Here is a 24234-nt window from a genome sequence, read left to right as displayed (position 1 = left end):
CAAATAACAGTTCTAATAGACCATGTGTAATTCGGAATTTTTCGTTATCAATATAAAAGAAGTAGTTATCAAAGCTAACAACCATCTCACCCATAAAATATAATTTTCGGTCAGAATCATAGGAAATTCCATAAGGAATCGAGTTATCCAATTTTTCACTATGAAATGTATACAAATATTGTGCAAGCACTTGATTCTTTATCTTCTTTATTTTGCTGCTTGTATCACTCTCAAGCCTAGTTGAATTAAATATACTTGATTCATTCATGCTTAGATCTTTTTCAGCTGCTGATGGTGATGCAACTTCTATTGTTTCACTAATATCATCATCATGTTTTTCTCCCAGTTCCATACTTTCTTCGTCTTCTTCTTCTTCTTGTTCCTCCTTTTTTGGTATAAAACTCTGATCAGAGTGGTGAGAAGATTTAGTTTTCCCCATTTCAACTAGAGGTGTGATAATCGGTTTAAAAAGTTTTTCTCTGTAATCGTCAGATTGCTTTTCAAAATGTACAATGCTTCTATGTTTATCTCTAATAACTTTCCTCAATTTCTTAATCTTATCGATTAGAGCAACACTAGCGTTTTGTCTTCTACGAGACATCCTCATTCTTTCACTGCTACTCACTCTCTACTGAATGTCAATAAAGTTATCCAGACCCTGCCTATATTTTCCACTATTAGCTACACATTCGGTCATAATAGTAAGAAAACTATGCTTCTTAGAATTCCACACATTTGAACACAATTTACTGAAATCTCTGAAGCAAATATCTTCACCCACATAGTCTCTATGTATTAATTTGAGTGATAATTGATCAATTTTGAATATAACAATCATATTTGCATTATCTCTGGTGAAATGTTTTTGTGTTGCACCATAACTTTGAATTAAATATGCTGTATCAATATTACAATGTCTACCCATAGTAAAATAATCTCTTATTTGAGGTGTGTGACAAAGTTGTAAATCATCGAATATAACTAGGGAAAATTGTGGTATTTTATTCGGGTGGGGAATTCTCTCGGGAATATCATTGACATGAAATTCAATACCTTTCATTTTTGAAAAGACTCTTCTTAAAAACAAGTACTTATCTTGATATTGACTTTTAGTATTTAAATAAATATGTTTAAATCTCAATCCATTTTTGGAAAAAATCAAGTTGAACAATAAATTCGTTTTACCGCATGCAGATGGGCCTACGATGAGAATTCTAGCGTTATGTGGTATCAATGTACCATTCTTACACCATACAGGCTTTTCCTCTTGTGCAATTAACTTATCGAAATTTACAATGACGAGTTTGTTCATGTTGAGAAAGTGAGATATACAAACAGAACTGTTTCATGTGTCTGGTTCACTCGCTAATGAAGCGTTTCTAGGTGACACACATACATGTACTCACCCATTCAACATCTAGTCACCTTGTGCCACATGCTACTAGCACTTCTCTATGACAAAAATGAGAAATGAAAGAGCGAACATTCAATTCAAGTTGTTTTTATTTAAAAAACACACACAATGTAAAGAATATTACAATGATTATCCACAACAGATGTGGATAGATAATTATATAATGTACATTATTTACATCATATGATCTTACTCTAATTATTTACAACAAATGTGGATAGATAATTATAATGTACATTATTTACATCATATATGATCTTACTCTAATTATTTACAACAAATGTGATTCGATAAAATTATACCATGTGATCTTACTCTAATTATTATTTACAATCTTACTCTAATAAGTTCTCTCGATTTATGAATGATGGTTGTGGAAATCCAATCCATTTCACAAGCAACTTATCCTTATCTCGTCTCAATATTTTTTCTATCAAATAAACATTTCTTTCAGATTCATTCAAAAGTGTTTTTTTAATTTCTTCTTGATAAAACCTACCCTGTATTATCTCACCACTAAGATCTTCTAATGAGTAAGTGATAGGTCTTGTGGGATGTATGCTCACAATTCGGAAATATTCGGGTGACCAATTCATTAGATATTTTTTATCAAATATCTGTTTCTTTTTAGAAATTCTCACAATATCACCTAGCTTATATTTTGGTTTCAACACTTTTAATTTGAATCGTCTATTAAATGCAGAGTTTAGTGATTCTAAAACACGTTTACGATGTTTTTTAGTTACATCTTTAGGTCGCATTCCAATGCTACTGTGTACTGTATTGTTATAATCATCTACAATATTTTGTAAGTTATTAACCCAGTTTTTACTCCCACGTTCAGTTAAAGATCGATATATTTTTGATTTTATTGTACGATTAAATCTCTCAGCGATACTAGCTTTCTTATCAGTAAAAACAGAATAATGCTTGATATTATACTTATCTAACAAATCTTTCACATGCTTATTAAAATACTCCTTCCCTCCATCTGTCTGGAAAAAACGCATATGTTTATTCTTACAAATAATGGGTTCGAGTGCATTATAAACACTTTGTGCAGTCTTATTCTTTAAAGGTATACAATAAGCGTACTTAGTAAAACAATTAATAACAACTAAAATATAACGATATCCTTTATTGAATTTAGATAAGCTACCCATCTCAATCAGATCTGATTGATATAAATCGTTCTCATTCTTCAACTCATATCTACGTGTGGGGTAATTTACACGTGCAGCAGAGTGAAGCTCTGCTGCTAATTTTGCTCTAATATTACTCATTCTTCTTTGTGTGAAGACACGCTTGAAACAGAATTCGATGTGTTGGTCACTACCTCGTTACACACACACTGATCTGTGCCATCAGTTTGCTATTTTGTAGTGACCGAATGGTAATGTATCGATTCCGTTCTCTGCAATAAAGCGCTTGTCATCGAACGGGCTTAAACAAACCTTTGCGCATTCAATTTGATGCATGTTATGATTGAAGGATCTCAACATATTACATTTTTCTATATGTTGGCATCGTTCAATCAAACATTTCTTATACAAGTCAAAACTAAGTTTTCTATTTTTCACATGTGTCTTCACACCTTTTGCTACACACTTATTTACAGTTTCCTCCTTCTCATTATTTACAAGATATGAATACAATTTCGAGCGTAATCCCAGAAAAGATTTTAAAGGAAATGAAGCTGCCTCATCCTTAAATTTCCCTACAACTTTATTCCTCTCATTGGAGAAGCATTCGTGCTCAGCTGGGTAATTTGAAGTGTCAAACAATTCTAGATTTTCTCTTATCAGTTGGTAGACGTCGGGTGTCTCCAACGATAAGAGGAAGCTATCTGTATCAGTCATACAAAGCTGGATGCGTTGCCATGGTATGATTTTTTGCAATTTACAATAGAAAAAATCATACATGTGTAGTTTACTCAAATCCAGGATGCAGAAACCTGAATAGATTGGCTTATTCATTTTTAGTTCCAACTTTCGCGAGAAAACCGCAATCACATCCGAACTTATTATCTGCCAGCGTTTACATAGGGGATTTGAAATGTACTTATCTAGACGCTTGGCGTCTGTGATAATTTGAACATTACATTGATGCCGATTTCCCTGTATCGATTTTCCAAAGCATAAGTTACTCATCTGTTTAAAAAAAGAGACTTCAAATTTATTTTTCGCGGCTTGCCTATTACAGGTATTGAACTCAATGTAGTTCTTCAACCAAGGCGATTGGGAAAAGCTAATGACGCGATGTACTTTTGTTAATTGCAATCCGAGTTGAAGGTACAGTTTCAAATTCATGTAATGAACAATGTACCTCTCTCGATCAAAAAGTGTGTTCATGAGTTTTTTAGTCAGAGTTTGACCGTTCTCATTGGTTTGGTACTCGGAGAACAATTCGCTAGGAGGAATTTGATGAAGTGGAGCGAGAGGGAAATTGGCATGCATATCATGTAACTCCTGTGGGTACTTGAGATCACATTCAATTACATAACCAGTTTCTGATTCACTCTCCAAATTTGTAAAGTCAAGAGCATGGATTTCTTCCTCTGAGAGGAACTTGAAATTTCCATAAGGTAAGAATTGATTCATAGAGTGGGCATACAAAGAATTACAATCTATATAAAGCAAATAGTTACTTGGTTTTGTGGGATCGTATGTGTCAGGGATGTGTTTGTTATTGGCTTCGCAATAACGCTTGCCAATAAACGAAACACCACCGCACATTCCTGATTCAAACAATAGATGTATATCGGGATCGCTAATCAATTGGAGTTCAACCCGGGTGAACTTTAACATACAATTCCAAGTGTAATGAGCAAGCAAAAGAAGATGAGTCACATCGAGGCCATATGACCTAAAAAGCGTTGACCTCATTTCTTCGAAAACCTCAACTAATAGCATGACGTCTAGGCACAGATAGAAATCATGATACTCGCCGAGAGATTTCAACTTGAATGTTGAGAACACTCTTTGTGCATGCTCATATTCTTTGGGGGAGAGGGGTGTATCGTTAAGATCATTATAAAAACATTCTATCGGAGGGAGAGAAGTCTCAGCGAATTTTTCAGGGCAAGATATGTACGAATAGGGATATACTCCTTTTTTCAACAAGAGTTGCCTATGTTCGAGATCGGGGTCATTAAATACTGAAAACAGACGTTTGAACTTCGATTCCATATCTGTACTATCTACCAAGTTGCGCACTAATACTTCTAAAGATTCATTCATAAATTTATATGAATCTAAAAACTTGATTTTTCCCACTGTCAATGTCAAAAATCTTTCTGATGTATTGGCGATACAGGAAATTTCTTTTTTACATTTTCTGAGAGCTTTTAGAATAAAATGACTGTCAAATCCGCTAAAATTATGGAAGTAACAGCTAATCGTATCGTCAGTTCGAGTATTTAAATTACACGACACATGAGCAGCACACAAAAACTTTCCATTTTCATGTGCATGATGGCGTACCTTTGTGTCTGTTTCGGTAAAAACTTCATCGCAAAGGCCGCACTTATCAGCATTTTGAAATTCGCGTTGCTGACGATCACTTAAATGCTCCATCGGAATTTCACATTTTATATCCGCACTCAATAAATCGCCCAGTTCGATTATTTCCTTGAGAAATTTCTCCATGATCTTTTCATTGATATTACTCGATCTATAGAGTACTGGGCCGTACGCGATATCTCCATTCACATCAATTACAACGAAACAATACCCGCACGGAATATGACGCGCCGTTTTCTTGGTGTAACTTCTGGTGATAGGTACATCCTCAGATTCATTACCATCCATATTCACAACAAATGTTTCCAAATCCGCATAGATTGTATACTTTTTCTTCAAAGTCGAACCGAGTTTTTTAAATTTGATTGTCTCACCTCGTTTTGGGTATGAAGTTTTCTGAGACTGGAACTTTGAACAAAGCTCTAGATGTCTCATCAAATTTGCTTTCCCATCCCGGTTTACTGTTTTGTCTGATGTAAATCTGTGAAAACAGAAATTACAAACATCTACTTGTGCTTTAGCTTTCGAAAGGTGAGAAAGAAGACGCGACAATCCGTTTTTCCTGTTCGCGGTGTTAATTAAACAAAAATGTGTTTTTCCTGCATCGCCTTTCAACATTAAAAGATTAATTTGGTATTTACGCGTACGGAATATGCTTGATCGATAGGGGAAAAACTTTTTGTTGTCATACGCGATAACATGAATTGCGATGTCTGTATTGAGAATTTCAAATTTCTTTATGTCACGATCGGTGGTTGGGAAATTAACTCCGCGAGTGTTCAGCCTGTGAGCAAATTTGCTCAAATATTTCACCGTTAATGTCTGCCTATTTGGTTTCTGGTGAAAATAGGCTAGAACACTCCACAGAAAACACTTTTTATCAGAAAGATTTTTGACATTGATAACACATTTCTTATTGTTGATGAACTGGGGTGTTTGAATATAACTGCTTGTGTATATTGGATTATATCTAATCACATTTACATCAAGCGAGTCGATCTTCTTCAACACCCACCCACTCCCAAATCGAACAAAGTTATCGAATGAACTTAAAATTTTCCTAACTGCTAACATAAATTGTTCATTCAATTCGTCATAACTCTCCAAAACATTCAAGCCTATGGCCGAGTAGCTATGAAGATTCACAATGGATGAAACAGCTTCGGATTCCTCTGATTCTAAAACTACCATCTTATACAATAATACATTTAATACTAAAAACCATTTCACATTTCCTTCGAAACGTGCAGCGTGTTCTCTTATTATCTGGAAAACACGAGCTTTTGAGTTTTGAAGCACATTTTCAATGTCAGGTGCTACGTTTTCGAAGGAAATGCAATGGCGAATTGCTCGCGAACTCACGCCTCCAACCCTGTGTTCTCTGCTATGCTCCATCTCTGCTACTAGCGGGTTACTGAAAACAAACAAAGAATATATTACTATGGCACAGAATTAGATATAAAAACAAGTAAACATTAATCTAAAAATCAGTTGTGATTTAACAAGCTGCAAGTACAGTGCAAAAAATGCTATCTCAGGATCAGATTTTCATGCACGAACGATTGAGGTTATTAACATTTGATAATCGTTGGAAATTAGAATCGAGTCTGTTGTCACCTCAAAATATGGCTAAACAGGGTTTTAAATTTGTGCGAGCACCTGACGTTGTTCAATGTGTGTTTTGTTCAGTATATTTAGAAAATTGGTTGGCAACAGACGATCCTAGTAAGGAACATGAGCGATGCAGTCCAAATTGTGGATGGCGCAAAGAAGATAATATTTCATGTGAAGAGGAGAATTTCGATAATAATATTCTACGACAATATGAAGAACGAGTTTTAACTTTCCATCGTCCAGAACCATTCAAGCTCTCGGTATTTATTAATAGAGCAGACTAATTTCCAATAGATCTGTTCACATTACATGTACTCACATTGTGATAGTAAATGATTAGAGTTATTGTGAGAAATTGATGAATTTGATTTGAAAGACAATTTCAATCAAGAATTATTTCTTGATAACGAATATAGGAAATGAAACTATTCAACTTTAGAGTTCAGTTAAGATGTATATTCGAGTTCATGAATATGATGATTACATTGATATATTCATTTGAATTGAGCATAAATTGTTTTATGAAATCAAGAAATATAATTATTTGAAGTGATTAGGTTGAATGCATGCTACTATCTAATAAATACTTTACTGAGAAAAAACTAATTTCCAATAGATGTCTTTGTATTACATGCATGCACAATGTGATATTAAATGATTAGAGTTCAGTTAAGATGTGTATATTTTGAATTCATGAATATTATAATGATTACTTTTTGAAATTGAACTGATCAAGCTTACTAGTTGATTAGAGTTCAGTCAAAAAATTGAATAAGATGAATATTTTGATTTCATTATTATGATGCTTACATATTATTTGTACTAATCATGCATTTTTTGCTATAATATTGAAGTGATGTGTTAAGAAAATTACTGATTCAGTTGATAGTTATTTGTTGCAATGTACATTGAAAGAGTTTGCTTATTAATTTGATGTATGCATCACTATTGGATTCTGCAAGAAATATTATTTCAATAACTGATATTACTCACTTTGTGTAGAGAATGTCTTGTCAATCTGATGATATCAAGTTGAGATTATGACAATAATCTGTTGATCACAAGTAGTTGATAATCTGATGTAGAGAATGTCTTGTCAATCTGATGATATCAAGTTGAGATTATGACAATAATCTGTTGATCACAAGTAGTTGATAATCTGAAACAAATTATAATAAGTTACTAATCATAGATTTTCATTTAACAGAAACGCATGTGTGAGAACTCCTCCATGGCTCCGCTACTAGAGGAGGTGGTGGCACTGGATGATGATGATGACTTTATCGCACTCAGCAATAAGCCATCACCAAAACCATGGATGCCTCTCCGCGAGCTGGCGGAAGATGTCCCACATACTATCATCTCCGTGCGTGAAGAAACAAACCATCATGGCAGACGAATTATATTAAAAATAAAAATCGCTTCTACAAAGAAAATCTCTGAGGTATACCTACCTCAGAGATTTTCTTCCATAATTTCGCCCTGTAAAGTTATTAAATTTAATTCTAAGTGTGAAAATTTAGGAATAGTGGTGAAGCATATCACCGCTACATGGAGTGACATTAAGATTGTTAAAATGTAACAATCTTATTCTCATACCATGTTGCGGTGAGATGCATCACAAGTAGTATATAATGTAAATATTGTAGTGATTGATAATAAATTGTAATATTGTTTTTATAAAAAAATTGTTTTTAATTCTCACCTGTTTGTTGTGTCAAAGAAGAAGATGTAGAATAGTACACTGTTCATGCAAGAATAGATCCTCTTGTAACTGAACACTCAATGAATGTAGAATAGTTCACACAAAGAATAGTAATGCTCTTGTACAGTGTTCGCTCACAAGAGAAGCTATTTTATAGTTGCTGCTGCGCGCGCGCGCATGCACCACATGCCGGTCTTGACCTTGTTGCAAGATTCTCTTCCATCTGTTTGCGCTATACACTCACTATAGATATTGCAATCTATTTTTATCATTATGCTTACAACACTTGAATGGAGAAGTTGCGCAATGAAGATAATCGTATGGAGAGTTTTATTTGTTCTTCTCTTTATAATATGTTGTGTGAATATGCTATTACTTTTCCATATTGCTTTGAAAAAATATGATTCAATGCAAAATGATAGTAAGATAATTTTGGAATCTATACAAAATGTACGAAATAAGATTAGGGATTTGGAAACACCTCAATTGATGCAGGAATCACTGCTAGTAAGAAATCATACATTATCTTATATCAAATCATGTGTCAATTCATCAGATGCTTCTCTCGATGTTAGTCTAAGACATTGGTATAGATTTATGATTGATGAACGTTCAATTCTTTGCAATTTCTACAAAACTTACAACATGCTTAACAAGTGTGTTAATAAGACACATCATGATGATAGAAAATTGTATTCCCTATTGATTGAAACATACCAACTTTGTAGTAATATATAAAGCACATAGTGAGACAATTTCTTTGTCTCTTGATTGAGGTTGAGTGTTTGATTAATTAACCTCAGTCGATGTTCAACTATTGAGTTGAAAGGTAATGAAAAATGGTATGTAGAAGAAAGTTATCTTCTAGGAAACGAGGGAGAGGAATCTTGAGTTCGGCTAGCAAAATTGTCAAAGGTATAGCGGGTACTGCAGGGGACATTACATCAACTATTATAAATAAATTAATAAACACATCACCGGAAACCCATTTCCCTGGCTATCAGTGGTGTGGCCCTGGCATGAAGGTTAATGAAAGGCGATCAAGGTATAAATTCATTAGATAGAGCCTGTAAGGTACATGATATAGCATACACTCAAAATAGTGATAATAAGTTGCGAGCGATTGCAGACAGAGCTCTTGCAAACACAGCATGGGAAATATTCAAGAATCCAAAATCATCTCTAAGTGAAAGAGCACTTAGTTATCTTGTAACAAACGTGATGAAAGCTAAAGCAGCGTTTGGCGGTGGTTTGAGAAAGAAGAAGAAGAAGAAGAGCACAAGTGTTGGGAAAACTCATAGCAGCTCGATAAGGAAAAAAGCTATTGCTCAGTTGAAACAGCATATTGCAGGTAGAGGTTACTATTTGAAACCGTACCCTCCAATCTCGAGTGGTGGTCGTATTTTGATTGGGCCCAACCCCACATCCTCCTCCTCCTCACCATATGGTGTAAGTTTATTCCCAAAGAAAAAAGGAGTTAAAAAACGTAGAAAGACAAAGAAGGTGAAAAAATGAATATCGATGGTGAATTGTCCAATCACAATCCAATAAAATGGTGTAAATTATTACAAATTCCCCTACAAGTTGTATACATGATAGATACATTACCTAATAAAATTCTAAAAAATGAGAATTGTATTGTTAATTTAGACACTCAATCCGGACATGGTACACACTGGGTTGGTTATAAGAAACGAGGATCAAATGTTTACTATTTTGATCCAATTGGTAATTTACAACCACCTTATGAATTGAATAAATATTGGAAAAAAGAAACAGGTGTAAATATTTTTTACAATGTTGAGCACATGCAACCATTACATACAAATATATGTGGACACCTTATGCTCTTGTTTTTTGCGAACCAGTTGTAATCCAGTATTTGTACCAAAAACATATAAGATGGTTGTTATTACATTACGATCTAGATCAAGTGATCTCTATGAACATTTGCAAGAAATTCTCGATTTGGATAAAAATAAAGAATGGGAAATTGGATTGATTAATTTCTGTACTTACAATAGCATTGCAAATGTTATAAAAGGTAAAAATTCTACCTTCAAATATGGTGATAAATTAATTGATCTTGGTACGGGTGCATATGAAGTTGATGACATTATATTAGCTTTAAAGAGTAAATTGAATAGTGACGAAAAGAAACTTAATATAAGAGCTAACACGAATACTATGAAGCTCGAAATTTGTTCTGATAAGCCTATTGACTTTACATCATCTACTTCAATAGGAAAAATGCTTGGTTTTGATAATGTTATATTACAACCGAATAAATGGTATTATTCTCAGCATTTAGTTAGCATAACAAATATTGACTCTATTGTAGTTGAGTGCAATATAGCCTGTGGGAGTTACTCCGATGGCAAACAGAAACATATTATATAATCAAATCAAATCAAATCAAATCACTTTTATTGTCAGAAACACTTTCACATGTTAAAACAATCGTCAAACAAACATTTACACCAATCAATATGTCTAAAGTCATAAAACACTTTTAATTATAGGTAAGTATTGAAGGCGTGCTACTTAACAAATATTGTATTAAGGCTATGCAAAGAATTCCTCAACTGAATAGAGGCATTTTTGTAGAAGAATAGCTTTGATAGATCTTTTAAATTCTTCGATTTCTAGATGCCTAGTCTCTAGAGGAAGTTTATTGAACAGTTTTATAGAAGTAAATTGCCAGTTTCTCTGAGTGCCAGTATAACGGTGTGAATCTACTCTCACGTCCTCCCTGTGTCTAGTAGAATAATTATGTACATCACTATTTATAACATATTTGCCCACATTCTTCCTCATGTAAATCAAACACACATACACATATAGTGATGGAAGAGTCAACACACCTAATCCTTGAAAGAGAGGTTTACAACTTGCAAGCGGTGGTGCATGGCAAATAATTCTAAGAGCTTTTTTTTGTAATTTAAAAAGTGTAACAGCCGTAGAGCAATTTCCCCATAGCTGGACACCATAAGCTAAGTGACTATATATGTGCGCATAATAGACACTCATTAAGACATCATGCTCGACAATATTGCTTAGTCTATGCAAAAGAAATATCCCTTTACTGAGCTTACCAGATGTATAATCTATGTGACATTTCCAGTTCAAGTTTGTGTCCAGCATAAGACCTAAGAATTTCAGAGAACCCAAGCAAGTAAACCTCGTATTGAAACTAAATTGGAGGTCACTGGTTTTTAACAAGTTGAGACTCAGATTATTGGAAGCACACCAGTCTTCAATAGTCAATGTGCTTCTCTCAAGCACTGCATTGATATGCTGTTCATCAGTACCACTGACTTTCAAGCCCAGATCATCGGCAAAAAGGAAAGAACAACTGTTTTTGCAGAAACTACTTATTGAGTTTGGCAAGTCATTGATGTATATTATAAACAACAGCGGCCCAAGTATGGAACCTTGCGGTACACCATACCTGACCACTTTGCCACTTGAGAACTCACCATTCCTAAACCCAAATTGCATTCTGTCACCAAGGTAGGAACGAATAAGATCTACTGCCGCTTTTTCAATGCCATAAAAAGAGAGTTTATTACATAGAATTTCATGCTCAACTGAATCAAAAGCTTTAGTTAAATCAAAAGCTCTTAGTTTAACTTTACTTTGCTGCTCCAAGTTCTTGATAACTCCCTCTACAAGGTTCAAAACATTATCACTTGTACTTAAATTTTTCCTAAAGCCATACTGGTCTTTTGACAATATCTTATTGTTTTCGAAATAAGCGACTAGTTGCTCATGAAGGAGAATTTCAAAAACTTTAGACAATATCTCCACTATGGAAATGGGTCTATAATTTTCTATTTTCGTCCTGTCACCTTTTTTATGAACTGGTATCATTTTTACTTTCTTAAGCTCATCTGGGAATATTCCTAACTCTATGCACATATTGAAAATGTGTGTTAGAACTTTCGCTATATTTGGAGCAGCAATCTTTAAAATAACAGAGTTCAGACCATTTATATCCAAACATTTGCTGTTACTTAATTTTTTTATGGTTTCAAGTACCTGCTTGACCTTGAAGCGCCTGAAACTAAACTTAGATTCGGGTTTAGACATCTGTTGAACGTAATAGTTGAAATCAAATCTACTCTTAGGAATTTCTTTACTTTGTTTGTCCATCTTATCTATGAAAAAATTGTTAATATCGTTAACTGGTAGCTCACAAGATTTTTTGGATGAAGAACTATTCCTGCAAAGGTGCCTATTCACAACTTCCCAAGCAGCCTTACTCTTATTCTTACTGTCCTGAATAACTTTACTATTAAACTCACGCTTAGCTTTCTTAATTGCCGATCTATAATAGTTTCTATGCTCATTATAAGCAATCTTCATTGTATCGCTAGGAAAATCTTTATACAAATGAAAAATCTGTTCACACTTTATTTTTAAGGTTTGTAACTCTGATGTAAACCACTTTTTACTCTCACCTTTATTTGAACATATTTTCCTAAGCTTTAATGGATAGGCCGAGTTTACCGACCGCAAAAAAAGTTCATTAAACTTTTGTATCTTCTCAGCAATATTATTCAGTTGATAAACAGCTAACCAATTTATTGACTCCAAGTGTGCAAGAAAGATATTTGTCCTATTCTCATTAATTTGTCTAATTAGAATTTTATTTCCCTCTTCATGCTCGCTAACAGCCAACATTCTTTCAACGGTTACATTTAAACTTATAGCTAAGTGATCAGACAAAGCAGTATACACAGTTTTACTTTCCCATCTGCTGTGATGAATATCTGTGGCAATATTGTCAATGCATGTACCACTAGAATGAAAATTTGGTCTCGTCGTTTCTCTAGTTGTAATACACATATTATAGCTTGACAATAAATTTAATAATTCGTTTCTATAATTAGAGTCTACATTGAAATCAACATTGAAATCAGCACCTAAAATAATATTACAGTTAAAAGTAGACAGATAAATTAAAATCTCATCAAGATTTAAGTCTCATCAAGATATTTTATACGAGTTCTCACCTAGAGTACCTAGTGGGTATTTGATAAATGAAACACCTAATCCGATAATCTATATGCCTTTAAACACACATAGAATTCAAAGCATTAATGTAAAGGTAACCGATCAAGAAGGATCGTTTATTGATTTCCGAGGAGATATAATTACAATTAGACTTCACATTCGTGAAAAACAAAGAACTTGAAATGGGATTCCTCGTTTTCAAACCACACACTAGCATTTGCTCACAGAAGCTCATTAGAGACTCGAACGTGATAGAGTCAACACCTAAAAAGCTACGTGCTATATCAGCGAAAAGCGCGAGAATATTGGAAAAGTTGGGATTTATAGTAGATTGGCGTCATGTACGGCGCAGCAATTAGTGAAATTCTCGATGTTGAATCTCAACTCGAGTTCTATAATGATATTACTAAATTTCAGTTCCATACTCATACAGTATATTCGGGTCAAGAAATAAAACCCTCAGATGAAGCTCGCATCCATGTGGCTTCTATGGATCAGTACAGTCTTCCATGCAAATCATTTATATTTATTGAGGGGGAGGTGAAGTGTACAAAACCAGCTGCAAAGGCCGGGGATGCTCCGATAGAAGCTAAGTATATATTATCCAGTAACCTCATTGGAAATCTCTTTGATGAAATTCAATATGAATTGGCTGGACAACAAATTTCTAAATCAAGACTAATTGGATTAACATCAACAATTAAAGCTATACTAGTGAAAAATATGTTTGATAAGAACACATATCACTTGGCTGGGTTTGACAGAGCAGGATATACACTAAAAGATAATAAGTTTACATTCTGTGTGCCTCTTAAATCAGTTTTACCATTTTTTGAAGACTTTCAAAGAATAATTTTAAACTTGAAACAAGAACTTGTATTATTAAGATCGCCAACAGATCTCAATTGCATTGAGTCTACAGAAGCAACAAACTTTAATATAAAAATAACGAAGCTTCAATGGAGAATTCCCTATATTACTTTAGAAGATCATGTGAGGTTGAAATTTTTGAGATTGCTCGATGCTGATACACCGCTGAAGCTGAGCTTTCGTCATTGGGAGATTTCAGAATTACCAAATTTACAAAATAGCACTGTTCATTCTTGGGCAGTAAAAACTGCATCCCATCTCGACACACCAAAGTATGTTGTTTTAGCGTTTCAAACAGATCGTAAGAATAAAATTAATAAATCAATCTCAGAATTTGATAGTTGTAATCTTCAAAATGCAAAGGTCTACTTGAACTCTGACTATTTTCCTTATGAAAACCTCCTTGGTAAACAAGAATTGATGTACCGTATGTTTTTGGATTTTCCCTCGGCGTACTATAACCATAGTATCAATACTGAGCTTGGAACAGAGATTGATTTTGACACATTTTGTACTAAAACACCCCTGATTGTAATTGACTGTTCACATCAATCTTCTCATTTGAAATCCTCCACAGATATTAGAATAGATATGGAATTTAAGGAAGCTGTACCTCCAAATACTTCCGCTTATTGCATTTTAATCAGTGATCGTATCATGGAGTACACTCCTCTTACTTCCATGGTGAAGGAAGTTCAGTAATTTCTCGATAGAGCACAAGCTATATAAGTATTGCATTTTTCAAATTTTACTCATTTGAGGTTTCAGCTTTGATCGGTTAACATCTAGAATGTCTTCTAATTCTGAGAAGAAAACACGCTCTATCGGGATACAGTGTGATCTTGATAAGGAGGAGGAGGAGGAAGACAGCATCTACTATGACTCAAGATGTAGTACACCTATAATGTCTTCTAATTCTGAGAAGAAAACACAATCTATTGACACACAGTGTGATCTTAACGCCGAACAAGACTTCTTCTACTATCACTCAAGATGTAGTACACCTAAACCACAGGAGGAGAATGGAGGAGGAGGAGAAGGAGGAGGAGGAGGAGGAGAACAGAGGACAATGGAGGAGGACAAAACAGCACAAGAGGAGGAAGAAACTCTCTCCTGTAAAAAATTTGCAACAGTCAACATGCATTGGTTCAAGGGAAATTCTAATCAAATTATCGTGAAAGAAATCGGAATCGTAGATCAGGTAAATAGCTTTGTTGTGTTACATTTCAAGTCACCATTTGCAAAGTCGGAATTGAATGCTAAATTGCGTAAGCAAGAAACATGGGCAGAGAACAATTATCACAAAATATGCTGGGAAGATGGTCATTTTATTTATACAGACAAATTATTGATATCTTATCTTGAAGGATATGATAAAATCTACACAAAAGGTACAGAGAAAGCTAAGTTTCTTAGAAGGTTACACAAAAACGTATGTTGTTTACCGGATGAAATTGAGAAACCAAATTTTAACTACTTTACAAGTTCTTGGTGTTATAATGCCTGTGAAATTCATCATCGCAATCCGCAGGGCCGATGTGTGCTCTTCGCGGCGGTTCATTACAATAGTTTGATAATGAAAAATATGGACTCATCTCCAAATTTCATGTGCGAAAACAATAGAATGCTTAGCATGAAAAAATGTCAATTCTATTCAAATACAGAAAAGAAAAACTTTGCAAGATATGGCTTTTTCTATAACGGACAAGAAATTCAATGTGTTTATTGTATGCAAGCATTGAAATATCATACTGCTCGTGTATGTTGCATTGGAGGGAAGGCACAGGAACCGTTTAATTTCTCTATATTAGTACCGACATATGTATAGTTTCTTCATTTGCTCATCATGGACCCATGCAAGTGGATGCAAGCTGATAGTGAATTGGAAATGAGGTTAGAACAGTGTATTGATTGGTATGATGCCTGTGAAATTGCAATTAAACATTCAACTCATGAAAATCATCATTTGGTGAAACAACTAAAAGACATTTTCTTAAACACAGTGAATTTGAATGATATAAATGATTATCTATGCTATTACAGACCCCATAAACTCTCTGTTAGTAAACTAATAAAAATTGAAGAGGAAGTGATTAACAATTGTAGTGAATTGTGTAAATAAATTTCTAGTGTATACTCGATTGTTTTCATTTTCCATTGTACCTGCAATGTCTAGGTTTAATCGTTCAGTATCGCTTTGTTAGTTGAGCTGTAAAGATCTCACATGCGTTGAAGCTCAATGCTATTTATAGAAGTGTGTAGTATAGTGTGCAGATACAAGTTCAGTCAAATAGTTTCTTATCACGTTTTACCTGTACATACACTCAACTGAAAAATATGGTTGATTGTTATAGCTTTTCAAAGTTCAAGAAACTATCTCATCTCTTGATGACAATTTCATTCAATGAATTTGATCTAATTGCAAAGAATATTAAATTTTCAACGGGTGATGAGGTGAGTGATCTTGCATTAACAAAAACAGAAAATCTTCACTTTCCAATTCTATCTGAAATTTTTGAATTACTGGATATATTAGAAACCGGACATTTCCATTATGGTTGTTCAAATAACGATGAATCATTAGCTATTGTTAATAATTCTAATGATCTCTGGAAATGCTTATATGACATTGCCGATAAAAAATGTAAAAGATCATAGATCACTCTCTAGAGAGTTTGAAGATACATGTGTATTTGGATATACAAGTTCATTCTATGCATTAGTTATGATTGAGGAAACATTAAAAATATAATGATCGTTGTGTGTACAACCCACAATTCAGCATGTACTTCACATCGTTGTCAAGAACATGTTTCAGTTAAATCTGAGAGTAAGATATTCATTTCACTTAAATCTGGCTGTAGATGGCATGTTTCACTTAAATGAATACTGATCACTTAAATCTGGCATGTTTCTGTAGATGATGGGGAAACTGTTCAGAAGAAGTGGAAGTGCAGTTATAATATTGTTATGTTTTTAACGTAGATGCTGAAGAACACGAAAACATGGATGGAAAATTGTAACTTCAAATGGATTCATAGTGAGAAAGGAAGATGAATGGATAGGGGATATTATCGTTACCATGGTGATATAACAGACCATAGAAGGAATGTTCATGTTATTATTTCTATTGTGCATGGAATAAGTAAGAACAATACTTACTTAGTAGAACTTTCTCAACACTTGGAAAAAGGTATGAGTCGCTGGTTAGTGAAATTCAGAGCAGTACATGAATAAACTATTCAATATTTATACATTATACACTACACACACATTATACATTTTGGAAAGTTTCCCATTATTCTCTTTTCTTTGCTTCCTTTTTGTTTTCTTCTTGGATTCTTCAGTATTAGCATAGAGAAACAACTGCATAAGTAGATATCCCATGGTATAGGGCGTTTATGTCGCAACTTCTACTGTTATCTCAAGCCGATAGTCCACGTAGTTCTTTCCCGTGAAGCTCTATGACGCTGGTAGTCTCTCATATTGTGCCGTTCATACACTCTCACCCGGTCAAAACAGTAAAAATCGACAATAGTCGACAGTAATCGGCTTGAGATAACAGTAAAAGTTGCGACATAAACGCCCTATACCATGGGATATCTACTTACGCTATTGTTTCTCTATAGTATTAGTTACATATTTCTTTCTTTTTCTTTTATCTGCTACTATAAGAGTAGTTTCATATTTGCAAGCCTTTCTACTATTTTGTTTGCATCTTGTTTTCAGTTTTTTTTCCAAAACTCAATAGTAAATTAGTTATTTTAACTTCATTTTGATGCATTGTTTTTCAAATTGTATGCTATATGTGCGTTATGAGGACAATAATGGGATTTAGTTTCTGGTACCCTCAAATATTTATATTTTCAAATAAATAAATACTCTATTATAAACTTTGTATACTTTTTATATATTTACATATTGTATTGTATAAACTCCAATTACTTAAGAAATGTAGATAATGATTTTTGCATGGGTTCACGAACTGCATGACTCTTTTCCTTTTCTTCTTCTAATTTTTCTATTTCTATCTTGTTTTTGTAGTAATCTACATTGAGGTTTACTGTGGTCATCTATTATAATTTTAGTTTCACATTAATACTTATAGTTTATTCATGCACAGTGCTATTTTGTTTTTTATCACTTTGGGTCTTGTTAGACTCAGTGGAAATTGTCATATTGTATAAATAAATAAAATAAACTTTCAGAATTGATTGAAGGGGAAACCATTGATGCTATTCACAGGGAATTCTGACAGATTGAAGTGAATCCGACTATGGAAAACTGTAGCACAAGTGGATGTTTCTAACGATAGATTGATTCGTTCAGAGAAGTTTGCACTTCTAAATTTATTGCTATCGATTCCGTGTAAATATACTGGAACTGTGTGAGTTGTATGATACGGACCATAAATTCTTTCTGTTTGTGGTTTATGAGCTGAGTAAGTGATCCAACGCGAGAATTGTGATAAACTCTGTTTGTTTTTGAGTAGAGAATAACGAATGTTCGTACTCAAATTCAGCTTTGGAAGTAGGTTAAGGTTTTCGTTTCCAGTTTTTGAGTCAAGGCTGAAGTTTCTACAGTGTTAGTAAAAATGATGGAAACAGCTAAATATTTATTTTACTAGAGTAATTTTTCCAGAAGAATAATCTAATACAGAAAAGTAGTTTTTTTAAAATTAAAATAGGATCCTAAATTGAACCTTTTGTCAAATTATCGTTTTAAAAGAGATATTAAGCTATTTTCATACCATACAATTAAATTATTTTCATAATTTTTACCAACTCTGTATAATGGAATTCACTTTAAGCAATCTGCGAAATCATCATTCCTTACAAAATAACATCGGGCACAATCGAGACAACGGACGTATCAATTTCAATACAGCTATTCCGTATGGCTCCAACAACATGGTGCAACATATAACATTCGATACATCGAAAGCAACTGTACTATTAAATTCATTAGGCAGACAAAGGAAATTACGAAAATGTTTTTAGGGAGGGCGTCTCATCTCGATATATCTCGGTGTATCTCAATATACTCTCACTATACTCAATATAATCGTTTGATAGATCAAATTTACTGTACATTGTTGAACGAAAAACAAAGTATACAATCTGGACAACTGAATCCATTAATGTAAATGAATATGGATAAACCATATTTTACATAATTTAGATCTATATGTACATGATATAGCTATAACTACGTGAGTTTTACAAAGATTTATTCCTACCGGTACATTTATTTGTTACAGCTTTACGAATATCTCAACATTTTTCCTGAATGTGGGTTATGAACGCTTACCTGATCCAGCCATTCCAAGTAGGAGGCCATTGCCCAGAGGTTGTCTGATAATCCTAGAGATGCGGCATACGTGGGTGATAGCGTCCAGGAAAAGCACCAACTTCATTGGAGCTCGGGATTGGCTGTTGTAGTCATCCAGGAACTCGTCCAGTTCTGTTGAGAGCTGCACACAAAAAGTATTTCAAATATTGTTCTAATAAGTCTATGAATTATCAATGAATCATTCCAATTGTGTGATAATTAAATCGATGAATCAATAGAGAAATATTTTAAATGTTGTTCAATAAGTCTACCAATCATCAGTGAATCATTCAAATCAGTTGTGTTTGATTCAATCAATAAGTGAATTAATTAATCACGAACTGGCAGGTTAGGTCGAGTTTCTCAAGCTATAATGATGACCCCAGTAGGGTGGGTTAGCAGCCTCCACGCTTCGCGCTCCAGCTGGGAGGCGGGCTTCGCCCGCCCAATCGTCTTTTATGACTGTATAGTGTTCTATAGGCAACTAGAGTTCAAGTAAGGTAAAGTTCCATCACCTCCTTTCTATGGAGTCCTTTATATGGTAGAGGTCCTTTTCTATGGTGATGGAAATAATTGAAATGACACTTTTTTATCTGGAGTTTGATTGGATGGATTCATCCTTTTCATGGCTAGTTACACACACACCGATTTCTGGACGAAAGATTCTTTGCCCTTTGCCATCCTCAATAAATGCTATTAGGCTAGGCGCACACCAGTTAGTTAAGAAAAGACAAGACATGACCAGACACGTTTAGTCACAATATTTCACATTATAGCTTATGACACAACTCACACTGATTAGTCATTGCAATTACATGTCTTCATAAGCAACTATGTGAAGTATTGTGACTAAACGTGTCTGATCATGTCTTGTCTTGTCTTGACTAAATGCTGTGCGCATAGCCTTAGATTGAACGTAACTTGTGTTTTTGTTCATGTGTTTGCCAAGTTCCGTTTAATCTGGTAGAATAGGTGTAGAGACTGCAAAAAATCGAACGTTCAAAAATGTATGTGTGTGTAATCAACTTACCTATAGCAAAACAGGACTGCTATGAAATTATTAGGTTACTCTTGAAATTGAGATGATTTTTCTGTTCTGGTAGAAAATATCATTCATCAATTACACTGGGAATATATTGAATCAATCTCAAATACACTTGAAGAGTGTCTAGGAATAAGAATAGAAAACTATATAGCTGACAGTGTTTCAAAATGAACTCTTTTGTGACATGTGTAGGATGCCAAAAATGTATAAGGAAGTAAAACAGAAAAATGAGGGCCTTGTTCGATAACCCAGACATCTTGGATGGAATAAAGTGTAGGGAAATTCAATGCACGTAGTCTGATGCCTGGTAAGAGGAGATAAGTCTCACCTGAAGAAAGTGCTGACATTTAACCCTGTAAAAAGAAGAACTATAGGCAGGGGTGGCGAAAACAGATAGGCTGTCATGAAAAGCCTTCGAGCAGTCTATATAGAGATTCACTTGAAACGGTCAGCATTAGCTGAATGAGATATTATTTATGAGGAGTGCTGACCAGTCAGCATCCTATATCAGTTACATCAACGCTCCCCATTCAACCTATACTGACACATTCAAGTGAATCTCACTATGAGTCACTGGTGTCAGCATTCATTATAAATAGCATCAACGCTTCACATTCGACAAATGCTCACCGTTTTTAGTGAATCTCAGTATGGGAAGGAGATGCTGCCAATCGATTCACCTGGGGGCAATGTGTTGGTGCGGCAAAATATGAACTTAGATATAGCACTGGGAGTGAGTGAGAGGGAATATGGAGGTATGAGAGCGTATAAAAAGTGCAAGCTTCAAATATTGATGTTTCATGGCGAAATAAATTACTACGCTTGACCAAGCATTACAGAAATAGGGCTTATTGATAACTGAAATTTATTCTCATTTTCCTCTTAATTTGGATACTGGTAGGTAATTTGCAATATGGATTTTCACTCATATCATATAATAATATAGCAGCAAGTCATATTATTTGACGAAAAATTCATCATGTATCAATCCATACACATATAACAGGAAATCGACTCATTTTGAACAGGTTTACGCATTCATATCGCATTTATTAACAATTTTATCTCATTTATTATACAGACTCTGTTTGTCATTCTTCTCTTCTCTTAATTTTTAACCGATTTGCTCCTCCTTTCATTATCCATATTAATAATATTATGAGAAATCTTCTCACTTTTTATAATATTTATTATTTCTTCAATTCTGGTTTCCATGCTATTATCTTCTTCTCAGCATATTCTTCAGCTTTTTTATCCCACCTCAATTTATTTATCTATATCATTTTTTTCTCTCTCTCTTTCTCTCTTCCTTTTTCCTTTTCTTACTCTTTTCCGTCTTCAATTACTTCTACTGGAAAAATCTATGGATTTGGACTGAGCATTCTCCACTGTATTCACATTTCTCTTCTTTTGCATAATCTCCTTTTACGAACTTAAATTCGGAAGAAATTCCAGTTTTATTTTTTCATTCGAAGGGTTATCCTTTTTTAATTTTACTATTTCTACTTTTCTTGTTTATTAATTTTTGTTGTTGATGTTATTGTTTTCTTCAACTTTAATTTATGGTATATGATGTGTTTTAGTTGTAACTTTATTACTTGGAATTGTATGGAGGGATAACTGTAAGAGAGGGCCCTAACTTGGCGCTCCTAAGTTTTTAATAAAGTCAGCGATTCAATTCTCTCTTAGGATTGTGTGGCAGAGAAGACCTGGAGACCAAACTCCGCCCTTAATAAAGGCAATCGATCTCTCTCCCCTCTGTTTCTCTCTCTAAATACATATCAAATATTTCTCTTTCCTCGCTTTCTCTCTCTCCTTACCTAGAAATACTCTCACACACACATTCATGATCCATGAATGTACATGCTACACCTAGTATAAATTACTTGCATGAGTTTCCAATTCCAGGAAGCTGAAAGTTCGCTGAATGTTGCACAAAGCACCAATATCCAATTATCCTCTAATTTATGGCACAAGCAAGTTTAGTTTCCAAGTTTCCCACACGTTGAATCTCAACTAGCGGTTGTTATCTTAGTGGTTGATGTGTCCCAAATGCTTTAGTCAGATTCACGTAAGCTGTCAAGATTGGTTGAATTGGAAAATTGATGCTATTTAATAGGAATGCTGATATCAGTGACAAATGTTGAGATTCACTAACAAATGTCAATATTGGTAGAATAGGATGTTACTATGGCATTTGATGGTGAGTAATTGACATGACTATGGAAACTGGTGAAGCTACAGTAATATATATGGTGAGGCTATATGGTGAAGCTACAGTATTATATTATACAGAGTGAGTCATATATATGGGAACCCTTCAATAAATTGGAGACTGTTGTAGATATAATACTGCAACTCTAAGGATAAGCTATTGGTCAAATACTCTACCTTTTGACGTACAACTGAATTTGAACCCCTCATAAGGGGGTGACTTAGGGGCTGTAACTCGGATATTTTAAATGTGAACACCGATTGTGTGGTTCATAATTTTGAAGGAATTCTCACAACGAGAAAGATGACATCAATAAAAATGTTCCATGATACTTCTATCAAAAATGGCGGCTGGTTGAATTTATCAATTATTTCTTTCAAAACCAAGACTTAAATCAGCCGCCATCTTGGATAAAAGTATCATGGAACATTTCTATTGATGTCATCTTTCTTGTTTTAGAAGAGCCTTGAAAATGATGACCACACAATGGGTGTTTACATTTAAAATAACTGAGTTACAGCCCCTAAGTCACCCCCTTATGAGGGGTTCAAATTCAGTTGTACGTCAAAAGGTAGAGTATTTGACCAATAGCTTATCCTGAAAGTTACAGTATTATATTATATACAACAGTCTCCAACTTATTGAAGGGTTCCCATTCATATGACTCACTCTGTATAATAATGCAAACAGCACAGTATTAAACCTTCAAAATATTACCTCTATAGATTTTTCAATGCTGCATAATATTATGGTTCGTTCATATTTTTCATCACCTAAAACAATAATCGCAAAGGACAGGCAGGCTTTCTCAGGCTGGTCACTAACGGTGGAACATGCATGCACATGCACAGTCGACTCACATTGTTGTGATCATAGTGAAATGCTTCGAGCAAAATTTGTGAGATGAGGTTTTCGTATTTCTGATTTTTGTTTTTTCTTCTCCTTTGTTGCTTTATTTAAGGTTTAATTATTTTTCTATCATTGTAATTTGTTATTTTCCAGTGGTTGATTTATTGTTTGGTTGTTTATTTAATGTTAGAAGCCTATCCCTGATGACAGCTGTTAGTGGACAGCCTTAAGAGTTATACTGATTTGTAGCAACAGTTTCAGCCATTAGAAATAACGAAATAATTATTTTGTATTATAATTCATACTATAAATTATAAGCCATCAATATGAAATCAATCAATTGTATTTGAAAGATAATATAGACCCCTGCAGATAAAAAAATACTAAAATCAGCAAGGTCGCTTCGCTCGCCTGCATATTACAATCGAATATACTTTCTGTGTCCACATTATTCATCAACAAGAAGTTAGATTCGTTAGACTCATTTCCATTTCAGATTGGACTCATCATGTGAATGCACGTGAAGGTTCCTCTTCACCGAAATCTTCAGTAAAAGACAAAATATTTATTCGACCAGAAGTAGCCTACTTCAGGCTAGCTTCGATCGTTGACTTTAAACTCTAAAACTAAGTATAGTTTGAGGTTGCAGAA

At 34.2% G+C, this 24234-nt stretch overlaps 1 protein-coding gene across 1 annotated transcript in view; it reads right to left on the bottom strand.

Annotated features, from left to right (window-relative positions):
- LOC111055871 (dynein heavy chain 1, axonemal) overlaps positions 1–24234 on the bottom strand; it is a 357355-nt gene that overhangs the window by 84332 nt on the left and 248789 nt on the right. The window contains exon 29 of the mRNA XM_039439162.1: positions 19454–19616. Within this exon, the coding sequence (XP_039295096.1) occupies positions 19454–19616 (163 nt within the window). The remainder of the gene's footprint in view (positions 1–19453; positions 19617–24234) is intronic.

This window comes from Nilaparvata lugens, chromosome 12 (genome assembly GCF_014356525.2).
Source record: "Nilaparvata lugens isolate BPH chromosome 12, ASM1435652v1, whole genome shotgun sequence".
Lineage (NCBI taxonomy): Eukaryota > Metazoa > Arthropoda > Insecta > Hemiptera > Delphacidae > Nilaparvata > Nilaparvata lugens.
The sequence above is the reverse complement of the archived record's forward strand: the minus strand, read 5'-3'. Positions and strand labels throughout refer to the sequence as shown.